At 41.3% G+C, this 19,297-nt stretch overlaps 2 protein-coding genes across 19 annotated transcripts in view; one reads left to right on the plus strand and one right to left on the minus strand.

The window, feature by feature from the left end:
- The window catches only part of DTNB (dystrobrevin beta), a 217,428-nt gene that overhangs the window by 25,691 nt on the left and 172,440 nt on the right, over window positions 1–19,297 (minus strand). For 15 of the 18 annotated variants that reach the window (XM_073897095.1, XM_073897094.1, XM_073897104.1 and 12 more), the window contains 4 exons: window positions 17,637–17,722; window positions 16,455–16,568; window positions 10,923–11,019; window positions 5,621–5,641 (listed from right to left, as the gene is read on the minus strand). In XM_073897095.1, coding sequence (XP_073753196.1) covers window positions 5,621–5,641; window positions 10,923–11,019; window positions 16,455–16,568; window positions 17,637–17,722 — 318 coding nt within the window. The remainder of the gene's footprint in view (window positions 1–5,620; window positions 5,642–10,922; window positions 11,020–16,454; window positions 16,569–17,636; window positions 17,723–19,297) is intronic. The other 3 variants (XM_073897103.1, XM_025867861.2, XM_073897091.1) reach the window with 1 other exon arrangement.
- LOC141373560 (large ribosomal subunit protein eL39-like) lies at window positions 1,147–1,503 on the plus strand. Its single transcript, XM_073897106.1, has one exon. It carries the CDS (start codon window positions 1,180–1,182, stop codon window positions 1,333–1,335), a length of 156 nt encoding a protein of 51 aa, XP_073753207.1. The 5' UTR covers window positions 1,147–1,179; the 3' UTR covers window positions 1,336–1,503.

A 19,297-nucleotide genomic window follows, 5' to 3' on the forward strand; every position in this document is an offset into this window, starting at 1 on the left:
TACCAGATTCCCATAGTGAGTACAGGAGCCAAGACTGATGAATGAGCCCACTCGGCAGACTCTCACAAGGCCATCTCTGTGCAGTCAGCACATCAGATAGTCTAGACAGACTAGGACTGGGACCCAGGCTAAAGGTTTGTGGCAAAGTCATATACTACACCACACTGATCTTTATTTACCAAAAGACATCTGCGGAGTTTGCAAACTTAGGGGGATAGCAGTGGTACCTATGGCTCAGGATATCACTGACCTGGCTTGTGTTTCTGTATTTAAGCTATCATGCTAACAATGAAATAATGTCCGTACTATTTGTGGTCTTTGTGTAGGATTTCTATTGTTAGCCTCCAAAAGGCCAAGTTCACTGCCTTGAACATATATAGTAAGACACTGCTGAATAAATAAATGAATGGCAATTCTTTGCCTTCAGGTAGAAGTAGACTCAGGCTTCTATTTTAGAGTATGGTGGGTTCCAAGAGTCCAGAAGATTTAGAGGCAGGTGAATCTGAATCACTTCCCAGTGAGATTGTATCCAAAGGTTAAGTGAGGCAAGAGGGGAAATGGTCCATGAGCACATCCAGGGGTTCACCAATAATCTCTTCAATGGACAAAGGAGTTTTTATTTGTTGTTGTGTAGAGTTTTTTTTTTTTTTAAGTACTTTCTCTTAAACTTACAAAGTTAATATTCATAAGGTTTGTTAGAGTCCCCATGGATCAACCATGGCTAACTAAATATTGAGTGGTCTTCCTCTGAGGCATATTTGGGGGAGCCAGATCAGAGATGCGGGCTTCTAAGGAGCCAGGCCACACCATTCTTTCTTTAGTGCAGTCGTAGTGGGTTATCCATCTGATTCTGGAAATCAGAAAGGGCATGGGGCAAAATCCCACTTGATATCCCAAATTACTGAAGTAAAAAGAAAGGTTCCAAGTATGGCAATGCTCTCTTGGCGGAATCCCCAAGATTCCTCTAATTACATAACTTTCAGAGTCCCACCTATAATCCTCTGGACCATTTCCATACTACTAATTTGGATCAGGGCCACCTCCATGGGAGCCCCCTATCCTTATATGTTACTATCTAAAGTTAGAGTCCTTAAGCCTGATGTTGATCTACATATAAAAGGTAGTGACTTCTGCTTTTTCCGCCGCCATCCTGCTCTGCGTGGCTGGCTGCTTCTCGCCATGTCTTCTCACAAGACTTTCAGAATCAAGCGATTCCTGGCCAAGAAACAAAAGCAGAATCGTCCCATTCCCCAGTGGATTTGGATGAAAACTGGTAATAAGATCAGGTACAACTCCAAAAGGAGGCACTGGAGAAGAACCAAGCTGGGTCTGTAAGGTGTCACACGTCATGAGATGACACACCTAATTGGCATACATATTTAATTAAGCTGTGTGAAGATCATGTGTTCTATCATTCTGTAAACATCCTTCCTACCTGGCCATAGACTTGTCTTATCATGGAAATGATTTTTCTCTCTGACTATGCCTCTGCACCAGTAGGTTGGTTCAGTAATAAATGTGGGACCTCTCGGCTCTAAAAAAAAAAAAAAAAAAAAAAAAGGTAGTAACTTCTAATAGAATTCAGAGAAATGTTCAAGGAAACATCTTCCATGAAAAAACTTTGCCCCTTGCCTTGGATAGCTCATTTTATTTGGTGTTAGCAATCCAGCAGTAAAATTTTATGGTAAATGGAGTCCCTGGGGAAAATGGAACACTGAGATGTAACTAGAATGAATTTATACACCTGAAATCTCTCCAGACTAGGACTGGAGGAGCCTACAGCTCAAGGGCACGAATGGTAGTAAACACCATGACCAGCATTACTCCGCAGTCTGTTGTTACCTCAGTGAGTTACTTTGTAACATGCTGGTGAATCCCATAGCCAGGCTGCAGGCACTGGGTTTTTACTAAGCAAAGCTCAGAATATTTCTAAGTGGTACAAATAACTATAGATATCCCCCATTTTATAGATTACCTCCCCTATCTGTATTAAAAAAAGAGGATGATTTTATTCTACATAATCAGTACCTGTTTAGACAGAAAAAAAAAATAGAGTTAATAACTAATATATTAGCTTGGTGTTCCTATTCTTTTGACAACCCTAAAATTCCTTTTTCTGATACCTTTTTATAAAGGGCTTTTCTGAGCCATGATTTAGTCTCCTGAATGTGTAGACCTATTATACAGTAGTACCTTGAGCAAAGTGACTGCTATAGGTAGTCGAAGCAGTTATGTCCCTTATAATTAATAAACTTATGAATTCACACTGCCCATTTTTACTCAAAATCTTGTCAATCTGGTTAATACCGGTTTTCATTCAGCAACTATTTATTGAGTATCTGCTGTGTGGCAGGCACCAGGCTAGCGACTGGGGATGGAGTAGTGAGAAAGGCAGACAAAGTCTTTTAATTACAGTCTGATGATTATCGTGGGCCTGATTAACCCTGACTCAACTGATACAATCTAATTCCTGAGCCTGTTAAACTGTAGGGTATACTGTGGGTTGAAGAGTCACTCAGTGAAGTCTTATCTGAAATAGCCAGGCAGTTCTGCCCTTAATTATAAACCTTGGATCTGAGAAAAGAGAAGGGAAGGAGGGAGGGAGGGAAAGAGGAAAGACACAAGAATTATCAGCGGAGGTACTGATGTCATTCATAGCAGTGGGGAAGTGGCTGAGGCTGAAGGCAGGCCCACGGCATGAGAGTGGCTAAGTCACAGTCATTACCCATTCCTCTCATATCCCCCCAAAGCCAGAATAATCCCTAAAGAGGAAAGAAGCAAGAAGGCGGACTACATGAAAAGTTCTCTTTAATGGATTTATAGAGCCAATTTGGAGAAGCCTGTCTAGTAAATCCTTCATTGTACAAGTCTCTCACGATTATTTTATTACCCATATAGGGTAATACATTTTGATAGGGAAAAAATTAAACTATACCAGTCAGAACCCAGGAGGGAAGAAAGTTACAACTTAGCTCTGTGCTAAATACCATTTTGTGCCTCACTCAGTAATGAGAGACTAAAACAGAGGCGCTAGTTCTAAAGTTTTATATGTCTAGGTGTTAAAAATGTTGTTCACTTATATAAAGCCATTCAGTTCAAATTTCAGCCTCAGAGCTGAGCCTTGGGTGGGTCCAGTTTAAACCTGTGATGTAAACAGAGGATATTTAAGCCTATATCCACAGAACAGAATGTCTTACCTACACCGCTGTGGAGAAAGATGAGGAAAAAAAACAGTATGTACCAATTCATGCCATGGGTGGTCCTATAAGAGTGTGAGGACAAGGTCATGAAGTCAGGACCATGGCCATGGAGAACGCCCAAGACATACACACAAGCAGTTCATTAGGGGCAAGCTTCAGTGGTCCAGGTCTAGCTTATTTTGCCAACTTCAAGGGGATGATGATCTCACACAGGAAGCACAGTCACTGAAGTGAGCATGTTGTTTAATCCCTTATCTGCTCAAGTCAGCTTTTTAAATATTTTTATTTTTTTAAGTAATCTCTACCCCCAACATGGGGCTTGAACCCTGAGATCAAGAGTCACATGCTCTACTGACTGAGCCAGCCAGATGCCCCAAGGTCAGCTTTAAATTGACCTGAGAAACAAAATACCAGAAGTGGCAATTTCTGGTTCTTGGATTACATGGCAATCCATAATATTTTTAAAAAACAAAATGTCTATTGGAAGCTCTACTGCTACCATTAAAAACAGATACTCATAATGTCCGCCCCTCTTCTTGAGGGAAAGTTCTCAGGTAAGGTGCAAGGTATTTCACTCTGAGCTGGCACATTCAGAGAGGGATCAGGAGATGCTAGTCCGAGCAGACTGCTGGCGTAAGTTCCCAGCAGGTGGTTTTAGCTGTGACATGCATCTTTGGGGTGTAGGGGAGAGAAGAGAAGAAGGGGAACACTGGTTGTCAGCAAAACAGGTGAGGTGACGCCCTAGATCGGCAGGAAGGAGATGAGGCTATCAGGGAAAGGGGGGAGCAGGGAGAAGGAAGGAAAGATGTTCTCTTTCCTTCCCTCAACACAAGCTCACCCATCCTACTCGTGGTAGGCATTACCAGCATCTGCTTCTCTGCGGCTTCCAAGCAGACCAGAGGATTATACTTCCATGTCCCCCGGAAGTCAAGGGTGGTCATGTGACTTGCTTTGGCCAATGAAATGCAGTGGAAGTGATGTGTGTCAGTTCCTGGAAGAAGCCTTTAATGACGGGGCTTGACTGTCCACCCTCACCTTTTCCCGCTTTGCCCATGTGAATGTACCTACTGAGGACACGCCATAAGATCAAAGCAATAAACTGTGTGTGAATGAGGAAAAAAAACAAAACCAAACAACCTTTTGTTACAGTAAAGCCACTGAGATTTCTGGGTTGTTCGCCTATCTTAATCCCGTGATCTATCTTTGTTCCCTCTTCCTGACGGTCTGTCTCTCCCTCGCTCATTTCTTGCCTCATCCCCTCATTTGATCTCTTCCTTCCTTTCTTCTCCCCTTTATTATTTCATTGTCCTAACTGAAAATAATAAAAAATATAATGTTGTAGATTCCTATTCTTAATTTAAAACATGGATCAGTTTGTTTTTTGAAAAAGAAATGAGTAAATTTTTTGAATTAAACATTTCATATTTCTTTTAAAATTAAAGCCCCGAGGTGAATTAAAAATCAGGGTTAGCTTATGTAAAAAAAAATGTATGCTTTGAAAACCTTACAATGTTATATACACATATGGTGTACTATTGTGGATAGGCCCTCAGTTGATTTTCTTGTGTGGGTTAAGGGCTATCCGGAAAAATAGAAACAAACATAGGGCGCCTGAGTGGCTCAGTTGGTTAAGCGACTGCCTTCAGCTCAGGTCATGATCCTGGAGTCCCGGGATCGAGTCCCGCATCGGACTCCCTGCTCAGCAGGGAGTCTGCTTCTCCCTTGGACCCTCCCCCTCTCATGCTCTCTCTCTATCTCATTCTCTCTCTCAAATAAATAAATAAAATCTTAAAAAAAATTAAAAAAAAAGAAACAAACATAAAACTTCCTTAAACACCATGCAACAGCCATTTTAGCTCAAAAACCAGAGCTCCTCCTGGAGCCCACTCTGAACAGGAAATCACTTAAGTCATAACCACTTAGTTTTCATTGGTAACTTTGTTACAAAGGCTACTGGAGCTGGAGCATCCAGAAGCCTGATCAAGACTAAAGGACATTTCAAATCATCACAAAAAACTACACATTTTCATGCACAATCATTCATGACATAGCATTTAGACCTGAGGTCACCCCACAACCCTGAAAGCTGTTTCGAGCAATTAAAGTCACCCTATGAAGACATGAAGCACCAGAGAATGCAAAAGCAGGAAAATGCAATCGTGGCCTGGCTAATCATGCATATTTAACTAAACACAACAGATGTGTACTTTAAAAAAAAATTCAACAAGCTCTGGTTCCAAGCTCTACTAGGTAAACATGACGTGGACGTTCAGGCCATTTTACACCACCACGGAGACAGCGGCTGAGGGTTTTACACATAACCAACTCTGCAGGGACGAACTGGCATGGGGACGTATACAACAGTTATATGAGGAAAAGAAGACCATGCAAAAGGAGCGAGAATCCCCAAGTTCACTTACTGCCTGCTTTTGCTCTTCCTCCTAGAGATGTTGCAGATGAAGAAAAGGCAGAGGGAAAAAAGGAGAGAGATTAATGCCCATCACCACAAATATCTGGAAGAAATGATAGAAGAATCCGGCAAGCCAGGCCAGGCCCCCGGGTTCAGAAACCAAAGGCCCTGACTGTCATCAGAGCACCATCAGCTGGACAGAGTGAACGGCAGGCCTCTTTCCCACCTGGTTCATTCAGCGCTAGCTTCTAGAGCTGGGAAACCATCTAATCCAACTTCCTCATTTACAGACCAAAAAGGCCTAGGGAGCCTAACTTGCCGAGGTCACCCAGCTGTTTAGGGTAAACTCAAAGACGTAGCTCCACGAAGCCTCAAAAGCCCAATAATCAATCTCGCCATCCCCCATGTTCATGTGTGTTAGCTATATTTCCCTAGACCAGCAGTCCTCAAAGCAGCACCCGCACGGGGGACCTTGTCAGAGATGCAAATCTGGGGCACCTGCCAAGACCACTTGAATCCAAACTCGGGGTGGGTGGGGCACAGCCACGCATGTCAGAGCCTGGCAGCCGATTCTGATGCCTGTTAGATTGAGAGACACTGCTCTAAAAACTTCCCCCAAACTAGCAATTTCACCTGACCACAGATTCCCTTATTTAGTCCCCTCCTCTCCACTTGCTTTTGGGCTCCTTTGTGGGTTGTTTTTGTTTTTTTTCCCCCAAGGACGCACATGCATCCCCATTCCTCCAATAAACTGCAAACTGCTCCAGGGCCCTGAGAGGCTTTTGAAAAAGAACTCTTGACCTCAGTTTTTCACTTAACTCAACACAGGTTCCTTTAGTACTTATGCATAAAGCACTGGAAACATGAAGCTAAGGCGTGGCCTCTGTCTTCCAGAGCCTTCCAGTGACCGTGGGCAGAGTGGGTACTCGCCAAGTCTCCGCTATTAGCATGCACCACTAGGAAGATGAAATAAACACAGAATTCTGAGTTTCTCTCTCCTCAGTCCTTCCCTCTTTAGCTACTCTGTCTTTTCACGGGTCTTTTTGCTTCTTCTTTCTGTGCCTCATCATGGGTAACTGTGGTCAGGGAGCCAGCCTTTGCTCTTTGCCCCAAGTGGGCAAATCTAAAAGCTGTTGCAATGGTTCTATTTAAATCGGATCCATCCGTGCAGGCCATCTTCATTGAACATGTGTGTGGGAAGTCTTAGGGATGGACGAGAGCTTCTGCTTTCACAGAGTCTGCAGATCTGGGGGCCACGGCGAGAACGACTTCAGAAAGTACCACCAATTACAAAAAGGAAACAGGAGGTAAAAAATTTGGAAAAAAATAATTTTGTTCCTGCAAGGAATTAAATGGGCACCAAGAACTCTCTTAAGGAGACTCCAAGTCAGCACAAGAAGATGTTCTTCATAATCAAACCCAGCTGCTACATGCCTGACCATATGTATAGTCATAGGAGCCCAAGCAAAGAGGGGCCCTGCGCATGAGCTGAGTTAGCCTTACGAAGTTAGCACCTTTTAGTTTGTGTATCTGGCATGTACGGCTCTGGTTAGAAGGGATTCTAACTCTGCAGTTGGGAGGAGATCTCCCTTCCTGGCCAGGCTTCCCTGTAAGGCAGAACACTTTTCTTCCATTCACTAGCCAAGGCAGAGAGCCAAAGAAAGAGTTATTAAACAATTTAAAATGTGTTTTTATTCCTGGCACTAAGTGTTGACATGGACACTGAAATGGTGGGGGAGGAGGAGGCAATCCTGACAGGCTGAAATGGCAGCTGAGGTCAGAAGACCAGGATGAAAGTTCTCAGAACTGTTTCTAAGACACCTCCCTATTTTCACTGTTTTTTCCAGGTTTAGTATTGGAGGTAACATTGCTTTGGCCCAAAAGAATAAGGAAATTTCAGAAGGCAATGTTTCATGTTTGCACATCTGGTGACTCTGCTATGGATAGTTTGTTCAAAGACATGACATCATTATAATCTGCAGTAGCCATGTGTCAGGTTAGGACAGGAGGGGTGGAAAAGGCAGCCTTTTCCGCAGAGGCCTTCGCTGTACACTGGGATTAAAAAGGGGCGGGCTTTGACAAAGTGTTACTCAGGATGGTGTTACAGTATTTAAACTCACTGGAAGTTACTCAGATAAAGCCTTGAAGGCTCTGTCAACACAGTAAACAGGTCAGATATAAGGTCTTGGAACCTTTTTGTTATTGTCAGCTGTGGTCAGTAAACACGGACTGATGGCAACTGGCATAGGAGCCAGGCTGATTTAAAGGAAGTCATAATACTTTAACTAAAAAGTGCAAACCTAGAAGTGCTTATGTCACCTAAAAACATGTGAGGCTCTTCCACATCAGGTGGGGGATGTCTGGCTAGGTGGCCACAGACCTGTCATAACCATTGCAGTTATTTCTATGAAAATTTATATTCTAAACCTCGTTTGCAAATAAGGTTGAAATCCAAAACTACAGAATTCACCTGGTGACTGTTTCAAAAGCAATAATAGAAAAATGGAAAATGAGGGAGAAAAATACCGGGGACATGATTTAGAAAGTGAAACACCAACATACAACCACTTCCAGATGAAATAAGTTTGAGACAGAGGTTACCTATACACATTAATCAAGGGAAAAATGTAAGGAAAAGATACTCTGACCATGGGTACCTGGGTGTCAGTCTACATTATGTTATTAAGAAAACAAACAAAAAAACTATTAAGAAGGTCCCTGGTACTCCTTGGTGACGGGGACTAAATCTTACTCATCGCCAAATAGCTAAACGTGATACTCAGGAACCAATATTTTCTTGTTAAATAAATGTATGATTACTTTTTACCCTGCCTTATTCCCAAAAAAGGACTTAAGATTATTGTTGAATGAATTAATAAGCAATGCTGACACTTCATATGTATGCTTCCTTAAATTATCATTTTTCAGATAAACAGACAATGTACATTATATTTCACTGAAGTAGTAGAAAGAACTTGCTGTGAAATGGAAATTTACTGTGTGGCGTATTTTAATTTATGAATATCCCAGACCATGTGGTTTGATTGTCCATTTGACTAAGTGCTTACAGCTGTTTTATGAGAGAATTAAATGCTAGCAGACTGAACATCAATGAAGGCAGGACAGTCCTTTGAAATTAAAACTCGGATTCTAAAGTGTACTTTTATTATGGGTTGGTGAATATTTTTTTTAATAGTAGGAAAACATCTTTGAAATTTTCATGGAAGTCAGTGATTCCTATGGATGACCTTTTAGGAGTGCATATAATATACAAATTAGGATTGTGCTATCATCCTTGTAGGTAGCTGGACACTAGAGGCATGAGATTTTCAACTCTTAAGTTCTAATCAATGGATAAAAAGACAACATTCCTGGTCTGTGTTGCAAATTCTTCCTCCCAGTATGAATGGCCTAAGCCTATCAGGTGAGTAAACTCTAAGACATTTAAGAAGCTGGCAGGGGATTCTACAAACTGGGGCACCAGGATCCTGCTTGCTTTACTGTAAGACAATAGCTAGAAATACAAAGAAACTCAGGGGTTGGTATCAGAGTTCTAGGCATCAGCTCATTCTGCTTAGCCCTTGAACACCAGCATCGGAAGTGAACTACAAAGTTAAGTAATATACATGGGGCTCTGAACCAGGAACTCTAAGAAACATGAGGGTCACCCAGTTGACGAGAAAGCACACCACGGTACTTTGGGGAAATATATTCTGACCTCCCTTCAGTTTGCATAAACCTTTTGCCTTTTACAAAAATTACCCTAGGGTACCTTCCCACCTATGTTTGGGTAATGTCTGAGAACATCTTACTAAAAGGAGTTTGACCCAGGCAAGGGGTGGATGGATCCCTTTATCTCCTGTCTGACAGGGGACTACCCCACATGGCAGGGCTTTCAAAGCCCCACACGGCTCCAGATGTTACAACAGCCAAATGCATTTAAGTACATCTCTGCTGTCTTGAGTGGGTGATGGGGCTGGAGTAGCTGGATACTTGACAACTATTAGAGGGATGTGGGCTAGGTTTTATGCATAAGATTTTCTTTAAACAAGACCCACTTAGACATGAAATACTTCTCAGGAGAAATTCTGTTAAAAGGGTTAATGTAGAAACACGTCCATGCAAAACCACCCAAATACCCAGGACCAAAGCTCAAGACTAAAAGAAGCGATTGTCTTGAGCAAGTCACAAGTCAGTTTAAAACACAAACACTACATTTACCCAAGCTGCTAATACCACTAGCTTCATTATGAAGGGACCCGTCTAGAACAGAGAAGTAGAAGAAAAGTCTCCAAGTGGATGTTTTCTTGAGCCACCACTCCTAGTCTAGACCCTTGTCACTCACTTCAGGCTAGATGATTATATTTGTCTCCATTTCTCCTTTAGTTTCTCCCCTCTCTAATCTGCTCTACACATTTTCCCAAACCATTATTTCCAAAAACTTCAATGACTCCCCTATACCACAGGATTAAATCCACTCCCCTCAGCCTGGCTTTTGAGGTAATCCACACTGTGTGATTTCCACTCTGGCTGCTAACTCTGTGTCCCACCACAAAATACAGTGGTTTGCAGCAGAGACACGGAGACCCAAGGAATTAGCAGCAGGAACAAATGTGCTCTGGTATTGCTGCTCCGTATCTGGGTAAATATTCCTCTGGAATGCCAGTAAAACTGTCTAGGTGAGGACATTTAAATGCCAAGAGCGCCTCTCTCTCCTCTGGGGTACAGGGCTTGTAATATATTCAACAACAACAAAAAAGATAGTGAGACCTGAATCATCCCAAAGTTATTTAAGCTCCAATATAACAAACCTAGAGCTAATATGCTATTTTGTTCCTCCTAATAAAGTTATTCATTAGAATTAGTCTGATTAGCTAGGTCTGCTGCTGTAATACTAAAATAGTTAATAATTGTTATGTATTTAGGTGGACTATTTGAAAACTTGTCTTAAGAGAAACTTTAAATCGTTGAGAAATTTTCATTCATATAGAGTTAATATCCTGTTTACAAACCTTTATATTTATTCATAAAAGCAACTACTCAAGGACAGAACTCTAGTTCCAGTTACTCATTTTTTATCATCAGGCTTCACGCTAGTTTCGAGGAATTTCTGGAGTCACAGCTAACTTTATGGGCAGCCGCATTTCATCCTTTAGCTGCGTCCTGTCCTGACACCACAGGGGATGCAGCAGAGCGGGTGGTGAAGGCGGAGGAGGACAGCTGAGCGGAGGGCGGGGAGGCGGGGCGGTGGGGAGGCGGGGCGGTGGGGAGGCGGGGTGGCCAGGAGCAGGGAGGCACCAGGGCTCTCTCACCTTCAGCAGCTTCATCAGCCCTTCCAGCTGAACCATCAGCTCACGCCTGCTCTCCTGCAGTGCCGACATTCTCTGCTCCAGCTCATCTTTCCTCTGCCTGTCCGAGGGGAAAAGCCCATCAGCAAGGAAACTCTGAAGATAAAGGGATCTTCAAAGAAGGGTCCAAGCGTAGGTGAAATTGATTTTAGACCCGAATTCTGCTACTTACCAGGGTCTGATGAGCTGAGCAAGTCATTTAACCTCTGCTAGTTATGTTAGAAAGTGGGGATAATATTTATTTTGCTCTCTTTCCTTTACTGTTGTGAGAATAGTTTGTAAAAATGCTTTGGAAAACACACAATATAGATATGGCAATATAGAGAAAAAGTATTATTAATATTATTAAAGCAATTTAAAAAATTCCTCAGGAAGTCAAAAACCTCATTTAGAAAGATATATAAAACTAGTTCAAATTTGAATTGACAGTGAGAAAATGTATGAAAACTGCTCAGGGAGAATAGGGTTCCGTTGCTATTGCTTCCAGCACCAGACACCAGCCTCAAGAGTGTGACTGACATTAGGGTGACTCTGTGTCTAAGAGAATTCACTTTTTCCTGAGGACAGATTTCATGTCAATTCTAGCTCAATATGTCCAAAACCAAACTTAAGACTGTGGTCCGCAAGTAGTTAGTTCTCTTTCCTGATTTCTTCCAGTTGTCATGGCTGAAACCTTCAGTCCTCTTTAATACTTTTCTGTTTATATCCTATTCTCCATCACCCAATTCAGATGATTTTTTCCTAGAAATTTATGCATCTTTCTCTTCCCACGTCTCTCACTTTATCCAGGCACACCGTACCTCACATGTGCAATGGTCTCCCATCTTGATTAATCCTGATTTCATCTGTTATGGTGAGGTGGAATAGAAATCAGGAGACTTAAGGCCACCATTTACTAAATACTACAACCTTGGACAAGCCACTTACCCTGTAAGAGCCTCAATTTTCTCTTTGCTAAAATGGGACTAACTATAAACAGCAATGGCAATATTTTGAGGATCAAATAAGATACTAGGTATGAAAGTGTTCTATGAACTTTACAATGCTGCTCAAAGGCTGTTCATTTCATCATCTTCCATAATAATCTTAGTAGAATTTCTAGCATCACTAACTCTTGCCTTGCATGATCCATGCCTCAGCTGTCCACTCTAGTAGCCACTAGCCACACATGACTACTGAACACTTGAAACATGGGTATTCTGAATTGAGATGCACTGGATTTCAAAACCTTAATGTAAAAAAAAAAAAAAGAAAGTAAAATATCTCAATATTTTTTAATGTTGATTATATGTTGAAATGGTAATATTTTGGATAAATCAGGTTAAGTAAAAGATAGTGTTAAAATTAATGGCACCTATTTCCTTTTAGTTTTTCATTGTGGTTGTTAGAAATATTTTAATTACATATGTGGCTCACATTATATTTCTATCGGAGAATGCTGCTCCAGACCCCACCAACATTCCTATCCCTAGTGCCTTACCTTCTATTCCCTTCCATGTCTGGATGTCTAGTTGATGGTTCCTTTTTCCCTAAACAGATCCTATCATTTCACGACTCACAACCATTCCCCCACTTCTTCCAAATGTTATTCACTCCTTAGTGTCCAACCCAAACATCACTCTTCCCAGGAAGCCTCTCCTGATTACTTCAGCAGGTATCAAATCCTGCTTAATTAATCACCATAGCAATTGGTGCTTCTCTGTGGTAATTTATTTTACCTTGCATTGCTGTCATTCCTACCATGATGCAAAATCCTTGAGGTCAGGGATGAGTCTTTGCATGTACTGAATGGTTAAGAGACTATCACGCCTCCAGTATGTACTCAGTTAACATCTGGTGAAGTTACACAATCATTGTTTGAAATCCTCCAAGGACTTCCAATCACCTATCACTTAAGGCTCTCTAGAATCTGATCTCAATTATTCAACTTAATTTTATCTCATATCACTAGCACTTTAAAGATTAATGCAATGGCTGCCTGAAACAAACTCTTAGCTCCAAGACTCCTTCCCTCCTCTGAAATGTATCATATAGTAATTTGGGGAATCATGCTGAACCCCAACTCCACTTCTAATCTGAAATGTTTTCTCCCAGATTTTATCCACATCATCCCTACCTTTCATGGTCTAGCTCAATTTCCACCACCTCCATGGGTCTAACTGCTTCCAGCCTATATATATATATATATATATATATACACACACATACATATACACATATATGTATATATTTCCCTACTTATATTCTTTTTTTTAAGACTTTATTTTTTATTTGAGACAGAGAAAGAGAGATAACGAGAAGAGTGGGGGGCGGAGAGAGAGGAAGAAGCTGACTCCCTGCTGAGCGGGGAGCCCAATGCAGGGCTCGGATCTCAGGACCCTGAGATCATGACCTGAGCCAAAGGCTGATGCTTAACTGACTGAGCTACCCAGGCACCCCACCTACTCAGATTTCTTATGACATAGTGCCCATGCTACTTATTAACACTATATAATATTAATTGACTAGAAAATTATTTTACGTTTATTTTCAAAACTATATTATAAATTTTTAAGATGGACCCATTGTTTTCTAGTCTTCATACTCTCTAAATTTCCAGTGCAGCTATAAATGCAATAAAGAGAAACTGACTCATTCAGTTTTCTAGAAAGCCTTTCTTCCCTGAACTTTTAAGACTGGATGCAGTACTCTTTCCCTGTGCTGTGCATAACCAAGTAATTATAATATGTGGTGAAAATGAATGAACTCCAGCTACATGGAAGAATTCTGAAGCATAATACTGGGCGGGGGGGGGGGAGGTTCCACTATATGCATATAGTAACATTTCTCTAAAGCTCAAAAAACAAAACATAAAACTAAACACTTTAATATGTGGGAATACACATATATTTGATAATACTATTTAAAAAGCAAAGGAATGATAAACCAAATTCTGGATAGAGGTGAGCTCTGTGGAGAAGGTGGAAGCAAGGAAATGGGATCAGGGGCACTTATACACGACATGGTTTTAACAATATATGAGTAGATGTGGGTTCATGCATATTCATTTTATCATTATACTTTGTATCTTACACATTTGTCATATATGCTGTTGTAACGAATATGCCATTAAAAATAGTAATCAAGGGGGAAAGACAACCCTGGTGGTCAGAATTCATGACAACTAATCCTAAGAATGAAATTCTCCATCTTCTTTTATTATACTAGCTGGGTATTGGCAGTTTCTGGATTCCTATATATTGGTCAAAACCAGAAGGATGTCAGATACCTAGGAATGAATCTTGCCCTTTATATGTCTTTTGATAAACAACAGTTCTTAATATGAATAGAGATGAATTTACCAACTTCTTTCATGGTTAGTTAAGTGCCTGCCTTCAGCTCAGGCCATGATCCCAGCGTTCTGGGATTGAGCCCCATGTTGGGCTCCTGCTCAGCGGGGAGTCTGCTTTTTCCTTTCCCTCTGCTCCTCCTCCTGCACCCTGATCATGCTCTTTCTCTAATAAATAAATAAAATCGTAAAAAAAAAAAAAAAGACATTCCCTACATTTTCTTCTGAAGTTTTAAAGTTTTGTCTTCATGTTTAATCTATCCGGTGGTATTTTCTCTACATAGTATGAAGCAAAGAGCCAGTATGTTCTGTCTGTACGCATAACCAATTGATCCTGCACAATTATAAAATAGTCCCTCTTTCTTCAATGATAATGGAAGCTGCTTTTGAGATTATTTAAATACTTCCTGATTTCTCAAGAGTTAGACCCTCCTTGGATTTAGGTTAAATTCTTGCTTCTTGCTGCCTACATGAATGACATGACACCACTGGACTTATCCCTTTGCCTACTAGATCTATGATATTTTTCAGACCCCTCCAGCTTAATAAAGGACTTGTAGCAATCCCACCTCCAGCAGCAGTTAAAACTGGAGTACAACCATTTTTGCTTTGCTAGATACAAAATAGTTACTTGTGCCTGAACCGTGGTGGGGAAACAGAACAGTTGTATCTTATGCTGAGCGTTTAGAGTTACACTGGGTTTGAGTCAGCAGGACATGTTCTCCCAGACTTCCCAGCGTAGCACCAACCTGCTAACATCCCAGGCATGCAACAGAGGACCGCATAGCAACCAAATCCTCAAGCCCGATTAAATATAGAAACTAAAATGAATCTTCAGAAGAATAGAAATTCTCTATATCTCTAATGATTTTCATCTGCACAGTTTAAATTCTTTATGACTTATTTATTGATGATATAAATCTAGACAGAAAGACAGTTACGGAAAAACCATAATCTCCATTCTCTAGGAAAAGAAATCATGGTTGAGAAGCTAAGTGACTAAGCCAAAGGAAGAATTAAAAAAGGACAGCTATAAGCGGAATAAGTCAATCAGAGAAAGACAATTATATGATCTCATTCACATGCGGACTTTAAAAACAAAACAGAGGATCATAGGGGAAGAGAGGGAAAAATAAAACAAGATGAAACCAGAGAGGGAGACAAACCATAAGAGACTCTTAATCAAAGGAAACAAACCGAGGGCCCTGGGGTGGGGAGGAGGATGGGGTAACTGGGTGATGGACATTAAAGAGGGCACCTGATGTAATGAGCACTGGGCATTATATAAGACTGATGAGTCACTGAACTCTGCCTCTGAAACTAATAATACATTATATGTCAATTAAAAAAAAAGGATAGCTATGCAGAATCCCAGGTGATAGCACATTAAAAATCAACTGTGGAATGTCAAATGTTACAACCTACACAGAAAGAACCCACTCTTTGGAAATTTAGAGGTCTGGTGAAAATCAAGTCACTTAGTGTCCAAAATGTCTTCACTTACCAAAGAGTACACACACATCTTTCTAAGACTGATAGGATATAAGACCCTAATAGCTTTGACTGGTTCACTTTCATGTTATGGTCTTCTAGAAGATTTCTCCATTTCCTCCAAAATAGCATCCAAATGGGGGCTGAAGCTGCTCTCTACCCCTAGTCAGATCCCGTGCCCTTTAGTTTCCCAGTCCTGAGACAGTTTGTATTTATGTTGAAGTGGGAAGATTCCACAGCCATGGTGCAAGGGACTCCCACTTGGTTTTGTGTCTGAGGATGTGCATAGGTAGCAAGCACCCTTCTCCTTCAACAGAGTCCTGCTCCATGAGGCACCAGGAGAATATACTCATAGAACAGAAGAGCACTATTCCTGCCAAGAGTCTTTAAAGTCAGACGAATTAACAAGATAAGAAGATTGTAGCACAAGGGTCTTAAAGCAATCACAAAAGTATAAACACTGCTCTGCTTGTCATGGAGCTGGAAAATGGTGTTGACCTGGTTCTGTAATGATGGCTGAAGTTCTCAGAGTCGTTAATAATGGAAGCCAAACATTTGAAGCGGTAACAGAATGAGTGGAATGCGTTTGTTCTGACAGGACTAGTTATAGTGATAAACAGATTCTATCCCACTAGTTTGGTTCCCTTACATAAATTCCTACCGTAACAGATACTTACCTCAGCAGCCGCAGCTCTGCCAGCAATGTGGGGTTCTGCTGCGCCTTCTCAGGGGTGGGCTGGGAAGCCTGCTCGTGCTCCAGACGGAGACGCTGGATCTCTTGCAGGATCTCCCTAGAGAGGAAAGATGAAAGAAAGATGGCTGCACAGCTCTCTCTTTTCCTGTCAGGACTTCTAACTCTAGTACAGTGGCCTCTACCAATCTTGTTCTGTTTCCGAATGACCAAGATGTCAAAGAGTCACCTTCTTAACACTGCTGCACTTCATATTTCCTCAATGAAACAATCCTTTGTGGTAGAAAAAGTGATATAAATACTCTTCTCAAGAACTTGAAAAATCTCCACAAAAGGAAAACCACCACTAGAATGCTCTGTTCCTTTCTAGGGAAAGGAAAAAAGAACTCCCTGCAACCTCCTAATATGGGTCCTATGCTAACTTCTCCCGTCTTTGTCTCTCTTCTTCCTGTTGAGTAGCTGAATGATGAGAGCTGCCATTTCTTCTTCCTGTGCTTGTTACGTTACATCCAATCTCCTTGTCCTGGTTTCTGCCTCTCAGGGCATACTGGTGTGCTGTCTGGTCTCCGTGCCTTTAATTAATTAATTAATCTATTTATCTATTTATTTTTAAGATTTTATCTATTTGAGAGAGGGAGCACAAGCAGCGGGAGCTGCAGGCAGAGGGAGAAGCAGGCTTCCCGCTGAGCAAGGAGCCTGATGTGGGACTCGATCCCGGGACCCTGGGATCATGACTTGAGCCAAAGGAAGACGCTTAACTGACTGAGCCACCCAGGCGTCTCTCTCTGTGTCTTTAAATGGCTTTGTGGTGAGAGACCAGTCAGTCACACGCAGCACAGTGGGCCAGGATATGACAACTAGACAGAGCAAAAGGGGGCTGGAGTGGAAAAGGGAATCATGGGAGGGGAACTGGTGGGTGGGAGAAGGCACTGGGGTAAAGAATCCACCTGCAGGCATGTAAGTAGGGCTGTGGGCTACCAGAATGTATGGCGTGCAGAGATCTACAGATTAGAGTAGGGGCATTCCCATGAGTTGGTCGGGCCTATATACACTGAGGTAGGGTCTTCCTTTACAGTCAAAAGCCAGCTAATCTACAAGGAAAATGAGAAACAGATACTCACATGATGATCTTGGACTTTAGAAGCTGGCTCGACCTCTGCATTCTTACCTGTTTTTGTTTTCCAGTTCTGCAATAAGCTGTCTTTGTTGTTTGTTGGCATCAAAGTTAAAGCTCAAGTCAGTGGGAGGACGGGTCTACAGTGAGGAGAAAGAAAGGGTTGTTTTTCTTTTGTTTTTTTTTGGTGTGTGTGTGATTAAACTACATCCTGAGTCCTAGACTACTGATTTTTTAAAACAGTTTTTTTAGGTATAATTTACATACCATAAAATCTACCTATTTTAAGTATACCATTCACAGTCTTAGTAAATTTAAACTGTTGTGCAACCAATCACCAGAGTCCAGTTTTAGAACATTTTCCGTCACCACAAAAAATTCCCTCATGGTGGTTTGTCGTCAATTGCCACTCTCATCCCCAACCACAGGCAACCACTGATAACTTTCTGTCTATAGTTTTGCCTTTTCTAGAAGCTTCATATATATGGACTCGTACAATATGCAGTCTTTGGTTTCTGGCTTTCACTAAGCATGATGTTTCTGAGGTTTGTCACTATTGCTCCATGAATCAGGAGCTCCTTCCCTTTTATTGCTGAATAGTACCCCACGGTTCCCAGTTTTTGACTGTTGCAAATGAAGTTGCTGTAAATTTTCATTTACAAGTCTTTGTGTTGATACACATTTTTATTTCTCTTGGGTAAATACCTAGGAGTGGAATTCCTGAGTTATATGTTAACTCTATATTTAATATTTTGAGGAACTATCCAACTGTTTTCCAAAGTAGCTGTACCATTTTAGAATCCCACTAAGGAGGGACAGTTCCGATTTCTCCACATCTTCAACACCTGTCATTGTCTTTTGTTTTAACCAGATTCTAGTGCATGTGAAATATTTAATTTGTGGGGTTTTTTAAAGATTTTATTTCTTGAGAGAGAAAGCATGAGGAGAGGGAGAGGCAGAAGGAGAGGGGGAGAGAGAATCCCAAGCAGACTCTGTCCTGAGCACAGAGCCCAACACGGGGCTTGATCCTGGGATTCTGATGTCATGACCTGAGCTGAAATCAAGAGCTGGACACCTAACCGATTGCGCCACCCAAGTGCCCCCCCCCCGGTTATTTTTTTTTAATTGAGATATAATTTGCATACCATAAAATCCACTGAAGCATCCAATTCAGTGGTTTTTAGTATATTTACAAGATTGTGAGATTACTGCCACTAACTCCAGAACGTTTTCATCAGCCCCAAAAGAAACCCAATACCCATTAGCAGTCATTCCCCATTCCCCCTACACACACACCCTGACAACTGCTAACCTATTTTTTCCATCTGTGGATTTGCCTCTTCTGGATATTTCATATAAATGGAATCATACAATACGTGATCTTTTATGTCTGGCTTCTTTCAGCAAAATGTTTTCAGGGTTCATCTGTGTTGTAGCATGTTATCAATACTTCATTTTTTGGGGGGCTGAACAATATTGTTACATGGATATACCACATTTTGTTTATGCATTCAACAGCTGATGGGTATTTGGGTTCTTCCCATTTTTTGGCTATTTTTATTAATGTTGCTATGAACATCTGTGGACACGTTTTTGTGTACAGATAGGTTTTCATTTTTCTTGGGTATACATCTAGGAGTGGAATTGCTGGGTCATACAGTAACTGCCTTTTGAGGAACTGCCAAATTATTTTCCTAAGTGGCTGCACCATTTTA

This window comes from Callorhinus ursinus, unplaced genomic scaffold (assembly GCF_003265705.2).
Source record: "Callorhinus ursinus isolate GAN/ISIS: 27379988/994484 unplaced genomic scaffold, GSC_fseal_2.0 scaffold10, whole genome shotgun sequence".
NCBI lineage: Eukaryota > Metazoa > Chordata > Mammalia > Carnivora > Otariidae > Callorhinus > Callorhinus ursinus.

Bases quoted from the DNA above. Each gene is read 5' to 3' on its own strand.
- LOC141373560 (XM_073897106.1), top strand. From the start codon at position 1,180: ATGTCTTCTCACAAGACTTTCAGAATCAAGCGATTCCTGGCCAAGAAA.